Genomic DNA, 16,508 nt, shown 5'->3' on the forward strand with positions numbered 1-16,508 from the left:
TGCGCAGGGTGGTCAAGTCTTCTACATATATGTACAATTTAGACCACAATGCTATTGATGCACAGGGTGACACAGGCAGAAAAAGGGTGGGGTGACTGTTTAGCCAATTGGAATGCAGAACACAATACATGATGAAAATCTGCAAAGTATCGAAACGGCAAAAAGTAAATGCGATGCAACAAGGAATTACTGAGTCTGAGAATGGCTCTAGCCCTAGCTAAGGCAGAATTGAGATTGTTGTGTCGGTCTTCTCCACAGATGTTGGGGGCTTCTTCGAGTTGGGGACCCTTGTTAGGTACAACCTCCTCCCAGAGAGTGCAGCAGGAGCCATGAGGGACTCCAAGGTCTTTGCGAGCCGCCTGGCTTCACAGGAAGTCAACTCAACCAAAGAAGAAGTTACGTTTAGTTTCAGCACTTCCAGTGCTCCGGCCATTTTGATGTACGTTAGCTCAAGGACTGAGGACTACATGGCAGTTGTGTTAAGGCACAATGGTAAGAGCCTGTTTGGAGATTGCGTGACATGTACTATATGTTTGAATCTAAAACGTAATATTTCTAAGTTGGACCCAACTTCTAGAGCCATGGCTATTCTATCTCAAATTAGTGTCATCTTCACCAAAAACGAGCCCTTTTTGAAAAGTGGGTAGCCACATCATTACACGCACAGTAGTGTTTCAAATACAATAAGTAAAGATCTTTGCTGCTCACAACCAGGGTTGGGTTGGGTTACTTTAACTGAATTACTTTCAATTACTTTTGGATTACTCCAATACCAAATATGCTAATAAAAGACAAAAGAAACTAAATATGAAAAAAATTACTCAATTGTGTGCAGGCTTGGGGAGTAACGGAATACATGAAATGGCAAAAATGATGTCGGCAAGCTGTTTGGATTTATTTTTATTTTGTTTCTGTCGCATTTTATGTTAGTTTTGCCGGAGATCAAAGAGATCAAAGCCAGGAGAGAAAGCTTACCACGTGTTGTGAGTCATAATTTTATTCATATTTAGTTTCTTTTGTTTTTTAGTAGCATATTTGGTATTGGCGTAATCCAAAAGTAATTGAAAGTAATCCAGTTAAAGTAACCCTTCACAACAAAGAAACGTTATTTTAATGGCATGCAATAATAGATGTTGATAAATGTATTCAAATTCTACCATTTAGAAAAGTTATTCAGTTGTATATTACGACAATGTTTATCGGGGGATTCTCTCTTTTCATATGGAAAAATGATCAGTCTAAATCTTGAGACCAGTTTTTAAGCTCCATCTTCACATTTCTGCAGGTTCCTTGCAAATCCGCTATAACCTGGGAGGCCTACAGGAACCGTTTGTCGTTGATCCAGACCAGCGCAACCTGGCCAATGGGCAGCCGCATAGTGTCAACATGACGCGTGTTGACAAAAGCCTCACCATCCAGGTAACAGTCAGCGTTGGGCACGTTACTGGAAAAGAGTAATTTGTCACTCGTTTCTTCATACATCCAAAAAGTAGCACTTAACTCCAAAAGTAACTACCGTAAATTCCGGACTGTAGAGCGCACCTGATTATAAGCCGCACCCACCACATTTTAAGAGGATAACCACTTTTGTACTTACACAAGCCGCATGCGCCCACATTAAAACATGTAACACAATCACAAAATTAACCCAAACCCGACTTTGAGTCCCGCGATTGTAACTGAATATAAAGTACACAGTCCAAAAACCACAGCCGACAAAATGAACGGAAAACGATATCGGTACTTAAGGTTTGATGCAGACCTGCAGAGTCCAGGTCCCGTTGAAAGTAATCCAAGGAAAAAAAAAGTCTATATTTCCAAAGGTAAGGGTGGGAAAAATATATATCCACTATTGTCCGCTGCGTCCAAAAACACGTCTCACCTTTACTCCACTTCCCGTCAGCCACCGTTGTTTTCGCCCCTTCTTTTTGATTCACCCGTGGAAAACATATCAGAATAAGTCTCTAAAATAAATACATTACAAAAATAAACAGTTGCAAATACATATCATACATGGTTACACATATTTACAAAGAAAGACGGTACACCGAGAGAGTTTTCAAAGCTTTAATAATACTAATATAACTTTCATCCCAAACCGTGACTGTGACAGGTAGCAACACGCTACTAGCAACACGCTTGCAAAACATTAAACGGGTCTGTTAAATAAATATACCGTATTTGTAAAAATCACGGTAAACCATCCTTGTCTTCCTCCTTATAACTGACATCATCAAAGTCATCTTCCTCGGTATCGGAATGAAACAAAGATGTCGTCCCACGCTCCCCTATTCCAAAACACGTTAGCAACACGCTCGCAAAGTAAAGTTTACGTGCAATAGCTCTGTTTCCTATTTTATCGGATTGCTCGATTGCTTTTAGCTTGAAAGCTGCGTCATGTGCCTTTCTTTTTACAATTTGCATGATGAGGGTAAGTTTACGCTAATTTAATCCGTGCACAAGCTAAGAAGTTGCAGTCTTCCTCGGCGCATATATTCCAGAGAGAGAGAGAGAGAGAGAGAGAGAGAGAGAGAGAGAGAGAGAGAGAGAGAGAGAGAGAGAGAGAGAGAGAGAGAGAGAGAGAGAGAGAGAGAGAGACGAGAGAGAGAGAGAGAGAGAGAGAGAGAGAGAGAGAGAGAGAGAGAGAGAGAGAGAGAGAGAGAGAGAGCGCGCCTTGCGCTGTGTGTAGGGATCCGCCTACCTGTGCTGCTGACCCAATCAAATTCGTTTGCCAGCGTTTTTATCTAACTTCTGCATTAGGTTGCTTCGGCTTTATATGGACCAAAATCTGGATGAAATCACTTGACTTTGGAACGACACAGAGAGATGTACAATAGTGACATTTTATTTCGGAGCCATATGTACTCATGAAAAGAGCCATATATGGCTCCCGGGCCATAGGTTCCCTACCCCTGATCTAGTTTCTGTGTATACTAGGGCTTGAGGATTAATCGACATTTAAATGTGACCTAGTGTGAATGTGTAGTCGTATGACACCTCGTTTTTTTTCCAAGGATTTATGGACAGCAACCCTAACAATGATCCCCAAAAGAGGGCGCTATAACCAGGGTTGGGTAGGGTTACTTTAACTGGATTACTTTCAATGACTTTTGGATTACTCCAATACCAAATATGCTACTAAAAAACAAAAGAAACTAAATATGAATAAAATGATGACTCACAACACGTGGTAAGCTTTCTCTCCTGGCTTTGATCTCTTTGATCTCCGGCAAAACGAACATAAAATGCGACAGAAACAAAATGAAAATAAATCCAAACAGCTTGCCGACATCATTTTTGCCGTTCCATGTATTCCGTTACTCCCCAAGCCTGCACAAAATTTAGTCATTTTATTCATATTTAGTTTCTTTTGTCTTTTATTAGCATATTTGGTATTGGAGTAATCCAAAAGTAATTGAAAGTAATCCAGTTAAAGTAACCCTACCCAACTCTGGCTATAACCCCTTAACAATTCTGTAAACTTCACATTCAATTTCAATCCAAGACGTACCCAAAGTAGGATTTTGACTGGAATTTGGCCCCAACAGAAATAATCACTGCAAGTGCTGCTAAATATTTAGTAATATATGCTAGAAAACACAGAAATAATTAGTTTTTACTCTCGGCTGAATTTATTTTAGTTTTTTGGGGTTTTTGCAATCACATGCAAGATGAGTGTAGCATTAGCATTTTGGCTGGAAAACCGCTGAGCCAATACCATGAAGCCTTACCTGGTCCCAGGTCAAAGTTGATCACCATTTGTGTCATGGTGAGTCATGACTTTCCCCTGTGCCCGCTCGTTTGGCGCCAGCTGCTGCTGGCAACCTAATTGGTTCCCCGTCCTATTTAAGCTCAGTCCTTTCTCTCGCCTGTTGTCAGTCCGTCAGCGAACCTCTGTTTCCACAATGCAAACATTTTGACTCAGACTCCCGTCGGTCCCGCTTTTTACCCCGTTTTCCACCCGTCCTTTCCTGATTTCCCGGTTTGTCTCTGGCTACGACCTGTTTTTTGACCCCGACCGCGTTTCATCTCCCGTCCCGGCTAACGACTCGTTTTTTCATCCTAACCACGTTCTGCTCTCCTGTCCCGCCTTTCGACGTGTTTTTTCCGCCTACTACGCTACGATCCCCCGCTCCGGAAGATCCACTTTCGCATTTGGATCACGCTCCGATCCCGTAAACGGCTTGCTTCCCGCGTCCAGCGAGCACTGGACTGCTGGCGCTGCCTTTCCTTTACATTTCAATAAACTTGTGAGAAACGTTACGCGGTTGGGTCTACCCTTTGTGCTGGTCGTGACAATTTGAAAAACTAAAGAGGATTATTTTATACATTTTTCAACGGACATCATACAGACTCGTCTGCTTCTCAACAGTCTAATAGCCCTGTCACTAGTATTAAATCTCGTCCTGTCCGGTATCTCGCCCCGGTCTCCAGTATCAGCGAACCTCTGTTTCTACAAGGCAAACATTTTGACTCTGACTCCCGTCGGTCCCGCTTTTTACCCCGTTTTCCACCTGTCCGTTCCTGATTTCTCCGTTTGTCTCCGGCTGCGACCTGTTTTTTTACCCCGACCGCGTTTTCATCACTCGTCTAACTCCGAGTCATGGTCCTCGAACCATTTATCCTTTGCTTAGGATTGTTAGAAATAACGTTCCTGATGGCTTCCTCCCCACTTTTTGAGAGCCACAGTCTTAAGATATCAACACTTGCAAAATGATTAGGTCAAGTCATGTTTATTTGTATGGCCATTAATCAAAAGGAGTATCAAAGGACTGCACAGACCACAGACTAAGTATTGTTAAAGTTAAACATTATAAAAACTCTTTGGTGGCTGTATTACCCAAATAAAAACAGATATTACGTTATTAAACTACTTCGTGGTAGCTGCAGCGCCATGCTCACGTGGCTGTGTCTCTCGGCGAACAGGACCTACCACTCCGTAGGCGTGGTTTATTATTCGTCAGTAGAAAACAGGAAAAGGAACACGCACATGGGCACGACTTCACAATAAAAGAATATAATGTATCGATCGAAGCGGCGCTGCCACGAGCGGCTGCCTTTTCCAGCAGCTGCCCTATTGTTTTATTGTCTGCTCCTATCTTCGGTGTTTTTCTTCCCGTTTTGACAACTACACTATGGATTACTTCTATCCTATGGACATGGGTTTTAACGCACAAGAAATGCGTGTATTCAAGGAATTTCAACTCCTTGCCCTGAAAAATTCTCGTGCCGGCGTGATGAAGGGGCCTACTGTGGAAGAAAAGCCGGAGCTAGCGAAGCGGCTAGCGGCGTTATAAGTCTTCGGTACCATCCGTAATCATGGTAAATGCGAACTCACGACCAAATAAGATCATCGAGTGCTGGTGGAAAACATCGAAGCGCACAGGGAGCGCAGTTGCTGTGTTTTGCGGAAATGTGGCTCACGTTTAGCATTCCGGACGCTAACGTGTAGCCACCCGGAGCTACCCGGAGCGATCCGGCTTCAACGCCGCTAAACAGAGACACGAAAGCCGGGGGGAATCGGAGAGGAGGCGGACTTGCTAACACGAGGTGGTGTATCCCTGGATTTTCACAAAGAAAAGTTTTCCATTTGCCGCAGGGATGTCGAATTTTTGGACTGGCGTGACGTCATCCACTTCGCTACAAGCACCCCTAGGGCATCATGTTCATCTGTTAATAAACAACGGGGTAGACTGCTGGAAGTGTGAATTTCCCTACGGGGATGAATAAAGTATCTATCTATCTATCTATCTATCTATCTATATATAAGGTTGATAAACGTATAAAAGATGTAATTAGACTGATGATTGAAACGTTACTTTATGTGTGTGTGAGAAAGATTGTTTTTATATTTAGGAACATAAAAACAAGTTATTTTCATTGCATTGAATTCTGAGAAATGCACATATCCAAAACGGCCAACTTTTCAATATAATATAAAATAAAAAAATTATAGAATAAAACGAATGACCAGGTTGCAATGGACGTAGCATTAACAAACAATACACAGACAGTGTAACATGAAATATACTGTAGGACATTCATAAGCTATGGAATATAAGTTTGTATTAAGCCTAGATTTAAACAATTCCAAAACAAAATAAAACAAATACAGAAGTATTTGTGATTCGTTACCTCCCACCGCTGACAATTTACCTTCCCTCGTTTTATAAGCGTAAACATCCCCGGAAGGTGATGTTTGAACGAGCATTAAGAGATGCCGTTGGGCTCACTCTGGTGATTTGGGATTTTTAGGAGGGAATATTTGCAATTTGGAGGGACTATTCTCCACTTGATGGTTGTACATTCATAGATATTTTTGTCTATACTTTTGTGGTTTATTATCTATATAAACAGGAATTTTAGACCGACTGGGGAGATATTTGTGGCTCATCACATCGGCAATGCTAAAGTGGTGTCAGTTTTGTTCCTCTGCTGCCCTCAAGCGGCCATTAAACACTCACTCAGTTGATGTGTTGGTTTTTTTCCTTCTTTTTGCCTTGAAAAGATGAGTGAGGCTGGCGGGTGTGCCAATTGATCACAAAAAACTGGAACAAAATAGGAGAGTCTCCTTGAGCCTCCAAAGCATCAAGTCAAACGCCCCCAAGAGCTGTCAAATGCTGCTTAAATCAGAAAGTAATGGGATTTTTCTCAATAAGAGGAGAGCTAAAACTCACTAAACCCAAAAATTGTTTCCTAATGACTTCCACTGTGTCCTCCTTAAAGAGACAGTGTCTACATATTGACCACTAGATATAAATGTGTAGTTCAAAAGAAAACGAGTGGTACAAAACAGAAGGAAACATACAAACTTAAGAGACTCAAATGACCAAACTGGACTATTTTATTTTAGTTGTTGTTTGTCCAACCTTCCACAGAGACAGAATAAAGGAAATAGAAAGAAGAAGAGAAGGTAAACCATTGAAAAAAATGGAAAGATAAAAAGAAGGAAAGGGGAAAAAGAAGAGAAAATGGGAGATGAAAGGAAACAGGAAAACATAAGGAAAAAACAAGAAACAGGGGAAAAAAGGAAGGAAGGAAGGAAGAAAGGACAGGGGAAGAAAGATGTGAAGGAAGGAAGGAAGGAAGGAAGGAAGGAAGGAAGGAAGGAAGGAAGGAAGGAAGGAAGGAAGGAAGGAAGGAAGGAAGGAAGGAAGGAAGGAAGGAAGGAAGGAAGGAAGGGTGGGAGGGAGGGAGGGACAGAGTGAGGGAGGAAGGAAGGAAGGAAGGAAGGAAGGAAGGAAGGAAGGAAGGAAGGAAGGAAGGACAGGGGAAGAAAGATAGGAAGGAAGGACAGGGGAAGAAAGATAGGAAGGAAGAAAGGAAGGACAGGGGAAGAAAGATAGGAAGGAAGAAAGAAAGAGGAAGGAATAACAGGGACAGAAAGAAATGAAGGAAGGAATAACAGGGACAGAAAGAAATGAAGGAAGGAAGGACAGGGGAAGAATGATAGGAAGGAAGCAAAGAAAGAAAGAAGGAAGGAGGGAAGGAGGGAAGGAAGGAAGGAAGGAAGGAAGGAAGGAAGGAAGGAAGGAAGGAAGGAAGGAAGGAATGACAGGGAAAGATAGAAATATTGTTAGGAAGGAAGGAAGGAACAGCAGGGAAAGAAAGAAATAAAGATCAGAAGGAAAGATAGAACGAAGCAAGGAAGGACGGAAGAAAGGAAGGAGAGCAAGAGGAAGGAATAACAGGGACAGAAAGAAATGAAGGAAGGAATAACAGGGACAGAAAGAAATGGAAAAAGGAAGGACAGGGGAAGAATGATAGGAAGGAAGCAAAGAAAGAAGGAAGGAAGGAAGGAGGGAAGGAAGGAAGGAAGGAGGGAAGGAAGGAAGGAAGGAAGGAAGGAAGGAAGAAAGGAAGGAAGGAAGGAAGGAATTAAGGAAGGAAGGAAGGAAGGAAGGAAGGAAGGAAGGAAGGAAGGAAGGAAGGAAGGAAGGAAGGAAGGAAGGAAGGAAGGAAGGAAGGAAGGAAGGAAGGAAGGAAGGAAGGAAGGAAGGAAGGAAGGAAGGAAGAAAGAACAGGGAAAGAAAGAAATAAAGATCAGAAGGAAGGATAGAAAGAAGCAAGGAAGGACAGAATAAAGGAAGGAGAGAAAGAGAGAGAACCAAGGGAAAGATCCAAGAGAGAGAGAAAGAGATCCGAAAGAGAGAGAACAAAACAGAGAAAAAAATTTGAAATGTTGAGGAGGACAATAATAAAAAGGTAGAGAAGAAAAAAATAAGAGAAAAGAGGAGAAAGAATGATTTAAAAAAAAAGGAAATAGAGAAGAAATAAGTTAAAAGGGGTAAAATAAAGATAAAGATGAAAAAAGGAAGGAGAAAGAAAAAAGCTCAACTGAAGGAAAAAGAAAGCAAAAATGGTTTTGAAAAAGAAGCAAGAGGGGGGTAGACAAATAAAAATTAAAAAAAATATATAAAGGGAAGATAAAAGGAAAAAGAGAAAGATTAGAAGAACAAAAACAAGCTCATTATATCGGCTTCCTCCATGTGAGCTACACGTTCTCTAAAATACATTTTTTTCCTACGAGCATATTTAAAAAATGCTTGCTTAGATTCATTATATTCAAGTATTTATGTTCATTATTCAAGTTAACTGTTTATTTTTAATCAATGAAGCTTTTTTTTCCACCAGTACGAGGCCCTAAATAATACACACTGCCCCTTTAAGAAGCTTCCCATGCATTCATCCCCCCATCTTCTCAGCTGAAACTTTTATTCATAGCACGATCGGAACAATAATTCCGTTTTTGTGCTAATGATCTTCTATTGTTTCCAGGCAGCGACACTAATGGTGTATCCGCCAGGAGACTATTGCCGTCCCGTAGTTATAATTAGAGAAACAAATAATAGAACGGTTCCGTGCGTGCAATTTCCCAGAACGGATACATTCCAGGCTCATAGTTAAGAACTCTATTTGGAGTTAGTTCCCTTGGCGCCATTAGACAAAAGAAGAGTTTCCCCCTCATTGTGACCCAAATGGACAAAGGATGGTAAAACTGGATTGTGGATTTTTCCCCGGTGGGCTGTTTTGTTGGGGTTTTGGGATCGAGGCTACCCTCGTTTTTATCGAGATAAAAGTAAATAAAGCGCGTGCAATTAAATCCTGGTTCGTTATCCCACCCTGCAGCCAGCACAGGAAACAAAACATTCTCAGTTCTCCACAGAGACCACCAGTTTGGGGGTGGGAAGAAATCGGAGAACTAGCAAGTGTTTTAGGATTTTTCCTGATGAGGTGACCAAGCCCCCTAGTTCTAACCCCTAATGTCAAGCGCCAAGCAGGGAGGCTATGGGGACTGAAGTTGCAAGTTTTAGGTATGACTCGGCCGAGACTTGAACCTGCGCCCAACCCTAAGGTCACCTAGCTGGTCGGGGAACTATGAAGTGTGTATTGGGCATTTTGGTGGGCAAGTTCTGAGACAGAAGGTTGGTGGGTGGGTGTGGCCGGCAGAATTTGTATGTTGGTTGTGTCGGTTGGTTGGTGGGGTTGGTGGGATGGTGGATGTGTGTGTCTTGGTTGGTTGTGTCGTTTGGTTGTGTCATTTGGTTGGTTGGTTGGTTGGTTGGTTGGTTGGTTGGTTGGTTGGTTGGTTGGTTGGTTGGTTGGTTGGTTGGTTGGTTGGTTGGTTGTTTTTGTCATGTGGTTGGTTGGTTGGTTGGTTGTTTTTGTCATTTGGTTGGTTGGTGGGTGGTGTTTGTGATTGTGTCAGTTGGTTAGAGGGTGGGGTGTTTGTGATTAGCTGGGTTTGTTGGGTTGGTCGGTGGGGTTATTGGTTGGTTGCTTGATTGATTGGTTGCTCGGTTGCTCGGTTGCTTGGTTGCTTGATTGGTCAATTGGTTGGTTGGTTGGTTGGTTGGTTGGTTGGTTGGTTGTTTTTGTCATTTGGTTGGTTGGTTGGTTGGTTGGTTGTTTTTGTCATTTGGTTGGTTGGTGGGTGGTGTTTGTTATTGTGTCAGTTGGTTAGAGGGTGGGGTGTTTGTGATTAGCTGGGTTGGTTGGGTTGGTCGGTGGGGTTATTGGTTGGTTGCTTGATTGATTGGTTGCTCGGTTGCTTGGTTGCTCGTTTGGTCAATTGTTGGTTGGTCGGTCGGTCGGTCGGTCGGTCGGTGGGTGGGTGTTTGTGATTGTGTCGGTTGGTTAGAGGGTGGGGTTTTTGTGATTTGGTGGAATGGTTGAGTTGGTGGGTGGGGTTATTTTTTGGTTGCTTGATTGCTTGGTTGCTCAGTTGCTTGGTTGCTCGATTGTTAGTTGGTTGGTTGGTTGGTTGGTTGGTTGGTTGGTTGGTTGGTTGGTTGGTTGGTTGGTTGGTTGGTTGGTTGGTTGGTTGGTTGGTTGGTTGGTTGTGTCGTTTTGTTGGTTGGTGGGTGGGGTGTTTGTGATTTGTTTTGTTGGTTGGGTTGGTGGTTGGGGTTATTGGTTGGTTGCTTGATTGCTTGGTTGCTCTGTTGCTTGGTTGCTCGATTGGTCAATTGTTAGTTGGTTGTACGGTTGGTTGGTTGGTTGGTAAGTGGTTGTTTGTGATTGTGTCGGTTGGTTAGAGGGTGGGGTGTTTGTGATTTGGTGGAATGGTTGGGTTGGTGGGTGGGGTTATTGGTTGGTTGCTTGATTGCTTGGTTGCTCAGTTGCTTGGTTGCTCGATTGTTAGTTGGTTGGTTGGTGGGTGGGGTGTTTGTGATTTGTTTTGTTGGTTGGGTTGGTGGTTGGGGTTATTGGTTGGTTGCTTGATTGCTTGGTTGCTCTGTTGCTTGGTTGCTCGATTGGTCAATTGTTAGTTGGTTGGTTGGTTGGTTGGTTGGTTGGTTGGTTGGTTGGTTGGTTGGTTGGTTGGTTGGTTGGTTGGTAAGTGGTTGTTTGTGATTGTGTCGGTTGGTTAGAGGGTGGGGTGTTTGAGATTTGGTGGGATGGTTGCGTTGGTGGGTGAGGTTATTGGTTGGTTGCTTGATTGTTAGTTGGTTGGATGGTTGGTTGGTTGGTTGGTTGGTTGGTTGGTTGGTTGGTTGGTTGGTTGGTTGGTTGTGTCATTTGGTTGGTTGTTGGGTGGGTGTTTGTGATTGTGTCGATTGGTTAGATGGTGGGGTGTTTGTGATTTGTATCGTTGGTTGGGTTCGTGCGTGGGGTTATTGGTTGGTTGCTTGATTGCTCCGGTTGGTTGCTTGGTTGGTTGTTTGGTTGGTTGCTTTGGTTTGTTGATTGGTCACTAAGTATTTCCAATTGTATCCATTGTATTTTCCGGTATAAAAGGCGCACTTTTGAATTTCTGGCCATTTTTAATTGATGAATTTTGGGGTTTCTTATAGTCTCGACAATATGGTAACTATAGTATGAGGATAGTATGAGTAAATATATTAAGTAATTGCTATTTTTCGATGAAGCTATCGATAATAGGACCTTTAAAAATGATAAAGTAAATCAAATATTGCACATCATTTTGCTAATTTTCTTTATTATTTTCTTATTTTAGAGTTAGGACTAAAGGAAAAATTGCTCACTTTGATTAAGGGGTGTCAGAATAATTTAACCATTATCATCGGGGCTGGACCAATAAGTGAATGGCATAAAAAGTGTGCCTTAGCTTGAGGGCTGGGAGTCTTTTGCTGGGAGTCTTTTCAGAGGCTCAGTATTATATTTTTAAAATTTAATTATGGATCTATTATTAAGGTTTTTCGCCTCAATATTTTTCCCATCACTGAAATTAAATCACTTGTAGTGTTTATCAAATGTGCCTTTTTGAAAAGAATAATAATGATAATAATAATTCATTTCTCCTACAGCTTATTTAACTCCGAGAAACTCATGCAGACTAGAAAACGATGAAACTAGCAAACAAAACTAGTTTTTTATGAACTCTATCGTTAGATTTTATATCTCTTATTGAAAGGAGCTCAGACTTCTGCAAAAACATCGAGGTGCTATTTTTTTTCTGTATTTTTGGTAATTGCCTTAAACCAAGCGCCCATGACTTCTATCTTAAGTCAAATATAATTGTTGTGGTTGTTAAGTTTAAAATTGATAAGCCCTCAAAATAAGGAGAGCAGGCATCAATGGCTCGGAGGTCCAAGGGAGGTGCCTTCAGAGAGGAGAATTCCATCATGTCCTGAAGCCCTCCTCTGAGCCTCCTCTTTTTATAAAATCTTTAAGTTAGAGAAAAATGATCAGCCCTAAGGGGTGCGGAAAATTAAATAACCGCAATATGATTGGCCGATCACGACAAAGATCTAATAGTCCAAACAACAAACAACAGTGGATGATTATTAGCAAAATAAGGAACCGGCATCCTATTAAATCTCTCTTGAAACATAAAAAACGTTTCAATGGATTTCCTCAATGTTCTCTGGTTGATTAACAGTAGTCATCAAATACAGCTATGGTGGGTGCTTTGCGAGTGGCGCCTGGGCAAAAAAATTGAGTTTCAGTCACTTCAATATCTAGTTTGTATTCTTCCTTGGACTTTGTAGCACTTGTTTTCAGTTGCACTAGACAATACAGTGACATCTAGTGGTCAAATATTACACATGGCCCCTTTAAGCCAGCATTTTTAATCAGTGTGCTGCTGGAAATTATCTAATGTTATACTTGTGAAAAAAAGCAAGCTATTGTTCGAGATCACAACACAGCGCCATCTAGTGGTTAAATGTTGCAGGGTCTCTGAAACAAAATGCTAAATTATGTTTCAAATGTACACAAATGTGCCTTTTCTTATGTTGGTTTCAGCTGGATCATTATTCGGCAGTCAGCTACACGCTTCCGGATGCTTCGGACACCAAACTCAACCTGGTCAAGACTCTCTTTTTGGGAAAAGTTTATGGTGAGTTCAAAAACTCCCCCTCTTAAATTTGAAGCTGGTATAAAAGCCACAAAAATCAAGAAATCCGTGTGTGTATTTTCTATGCTATTTCTCAAGGACAATTTTCTTATTTATGAGGTTTCTCTTTGCAAGCAATTGGCATCTGGGCACGTGGTCTTTGCCCACACAGCATCATAAATAGGTTTTAAATGAATATATTTAATATTTCCCATCCCATCCCATTAGCTGCACCGCTTATCCTCAGTAGGGTCGCGGGGGTGCTGGAGCCCATCCCAGCAATCATCGGGCAGTGGGCAGGGGACACCCTGAACTGGTTGCCAGCCAATCGCAGGGCACACAGGGACAGACAACTCGCTCGCTCATTCACACTTAGGGACAATTTGGACCGGCCAATCCACCTGAAATGCATGTCTTTGGAATGTGGGAGGAAACCGGAGTGCCCAGAGGAAACCCACGCAAGCACGGGGAGAACATACAAACTCCACACAGTAAGTCCAGTAGCTGGATTTGAACCCACACAGGAGGTTCCCAAGACCTTAGAACTGTGCCGCACACGCGCTAACCACTGCGCCGCCGTGCTGCCCCATATTTAATATTTATCCATTTAAAATTATTTCTATAAATCAAAAAATGCTTAAGAATTATAATAAAAAAATGAAGAAAGCGCCAATTTAATGTTTTAAAACTGTCATTTAAAAAATTGCATTTTATTATTTTTATTACTGTTCATGGTACTAGAAGTGGTATTGATGTAATTCGTGCTATTGGTAATGTTTTATCGTTGTTGTTGCGATCATGCTATTATTTGTTTTATTAATTTAAAGAATTATATGAAAAATGCAAATTAATTATAATAAAAACTCAAACTAATATTTTAGTTTCTTAAAACTGTAATCAAAATTGCATCTTATTATTAGTACTAGTAGTTGTAGAAGTGTTATCATCAGTGCTCCCATTAAGATGTCAAGAACCGGAGCAGGATGAGGACCCAGATGCGTGACGTTTCTCACACAAGCTTTATTTTACGGGAAATAGGGCAGTCATGCATGTTTACCCAAAACGCCAGTGATTCGGCGGTCGTAAGACGTAAGGCAGCAGTCTGGTGTGGAATGACAGGAAGCCAGAGGCTGACGAGATCGATACCAGTTGCACGAGCAGATATCGGACAGATGGGGTCGATACCGGACAGGACGTGACAGACAGGATAGATATCAGGCACTGGAGACTGGAGTCCGATAACAAACAGAACAAAGTAGCCGGGAACGAAACTGGAGATCGATATTAAACAGGACAAAATAGACGGGAATGATACCGGACAGGAAACACAAGCAGGAAACCGGACAGAGTCAAAACCCACGTCTTGCGGGTGCAGAGGTTCGTTGACGGACTGACAAAGGGTGAGTGAGAACACTGAGCTTAATTAGGAGGGAAGCCAATCTGTCAATGAGCCGCATGGGTGCCACACGGGCGGGGCCAGTTCGGCTCCATGGGCAACCATGGCATAGAGTGTTTTATTATTATTGTAGTTTTTATTGTTACTATTGAGAAAATGTTTTTTTTATCAATAAAAACATTCAAGTGGAAATAAAATAGGAGTAAATAAATAGAGACACAGACCTACCGGTGCCAAACAGTAATTGACTCTACAGTATTAATAATTTTCAATACCGTTTTTGAACACTAGATGACAGACGTGGCCTTGTTGCGGGTGTACATTTAATTAATTGTATTTTGTTTTATTGTGTTTTAATGCAGAGTTTAGTTTACAGTCAAGTAGTCTTATAATTATAGTATTTTTTAATACTACTGAAGTATTTTTTGTATTTTGTATATCTCTATTGTATTTTGTAGTGTTTCCATAGTACAACGTTTATTGTATTTCTGTTTTTATTGTACAGTGTTACCGTAGTTTTATTTTTGTAGTTCTTTTGTAATATTTCCATTGGAGAATTTTTGTAGTATTGCTAGGTGTAATATGCAGTATTTCTGTTGTAGTAGTATTTTTGCAGTAATATATCTCTTGTAGTTTTTTATATTATATTATAATGTGGTACTTTTTTGTATTTCAGTAGAAGTATTTAATAGTATTTTAGTAGTATTTTGTTAGTTTTTTGTAGTATTTTCACAGTAGTAGTTTTGTGAAATATCTTTCGTATTTTTGTATTATTAATGTAGTTGTCTTTCTGTAGTATTTTTTGAGCAAATAATTTTGTAGTAGCATTTTGTAATATAGTATTGTTGTTGTAGTAATTTTGTAGTAATTCTATACTATTGTTTTCATTTTCAGAATAAAAGCAAAATAAGAGACGAAGTCCCTGTTTTTAAGCACTATATTTGATATTTAGTTCTACAGTTATCGTGTAGTATTTTGTTGTATTTATATAAACCAAGTTTAAAGGTATTTCACCATAACCAAAGCAGCAATTTCTTTACACAAACAATATAAAATTGTTTTAATTTACCGCAATAAAGTGCATTTCCGCAGTAATCCGCTAGAGAGCGCAAAAAAACACAGAAAAACTGCTGAACATTTACTGTATATATATATATATATATATATATATATATATATATATGTGTGTGTGTGTATAGTTTTTGTTTTTTTCATTTGAGCTCGAATGAAAATAATTTATCAGCCTCCAAGTTTTTTAAAAGATCCATGTATACCGTACACGTTAATTCATGTACTTTGATATTTGATTACCGGGAAATGTATTTGGGGATTTTTTATTTATTTTTTATGTTATTTTCATAATAACTACACTATGTCTCTTTAAGGGGGGTTTTATTTAAATATTGTATTTAATTTTCTATTTCATTGAATAATTTGTTTTCAGTCATTCAGTTTCGTTTTTTTCTAAATAATTTTCAGAATAATTTGTTTTTCGTGTTTTTTCTAAATATTCGATTCTATAGTTGTCAGAATAGTTTTTCATTTTTTTTGTCAATTTGGGAGCGAACAACAAGAATTTCTCAACCTATTTTGTTTTTATTGTAGGTTATGTATATAGATGTTATGCAAAAAACCTTTCTCACATTTTTGTATGTTTTAGAATTTTTTTTTTTAAGGGTTTTTATTTGTACATTATCTTTGATGTTCTGTTTTACTGATTTTTTCCAGTTTTTCTTTCTAGGTCTTTTTTTCTAGTAATTTTGGAAATAATTCGTTTTTCGTGTATTCTGAATATTTAATTTTTTAGTTTTTCGTAATAGATTTTCTTTTGCTTTTTGGAATCTTTTATTTTCAATTGAGAGCAAACAACAATAGTTTTTCATCCTACAAGTATTATGAAAATACATGTTTATTTAGATAGATGGAGTGATGGATAGATAGATAGATAGATAGATAGATAGATAGATAGATAGATAGATAGATAGATAGATAGATAGATAGATAGATAGATAGATAGATAGATAGATAGATAGATAGATAGATAGATAGATAGATAGATAGATAGATAGATAGATAGATAGATAGATAGATAGATAGATAGATAGATAGATAGATAGACAGATACTTTATTCATCCCCGTAGGGAAATTCACACTTCCAGCAGTATCCTTGTATTGAAGAATAAAATGAAAGATATAGAATACAAAAATACCCAATATAACATGTTGATATAGAGTATTTAAATAGTGCTACGGAAAATACAAAAGATATTTGTCAGTTTATGTATTTTTGCTTGATTAAATCAATAGTT

General features: G+C 39.8%; 1 protein-coding gene across 1 annotated transcript in view; it reads left to right on the forward strand.

The window, feature by feature from the left end:
- cntnap2a (contactin associated protein 2a) overlaps positions 1 to 16,508 on the forward strand; it is a 502,190-nt gene that overhangs the window by 466,795 nt on the left and 18,887 nt on the right. Inside the window, exons 21-23 of the mRNA XM_088322778.1 lie at positions 259 to 492; positions 1,286 to 1,419; positions 12,712 to 12,805. Coding sequence (XP_088178904.1) covers positions 259 to 492; positions 1,286 to 1,419; positions 12,712 to 12,805 — 462 coding nt within the window. The remainder of the gene's footprint in view (positions 1 to 258; positions 493 to 1,285; positions 1,420 to 12,711; positions 12,806 to 16,508) is intronic.

Source organism: Urocampus carinirostris, chromosome 18 (assembly GCF_059441175.1).
Source record: "Urocampus carinirostris isolate Australia breed hairy pipefish chromosome 18, RoL_Ucar_1.0, whole genome shotgun sequence".
NCBI lineage: Eukaryota > Metazoa > Chordata > Actinopteri > Syngnathiformes > Syngnathidae > Urocampus > Urocampus carinirostris.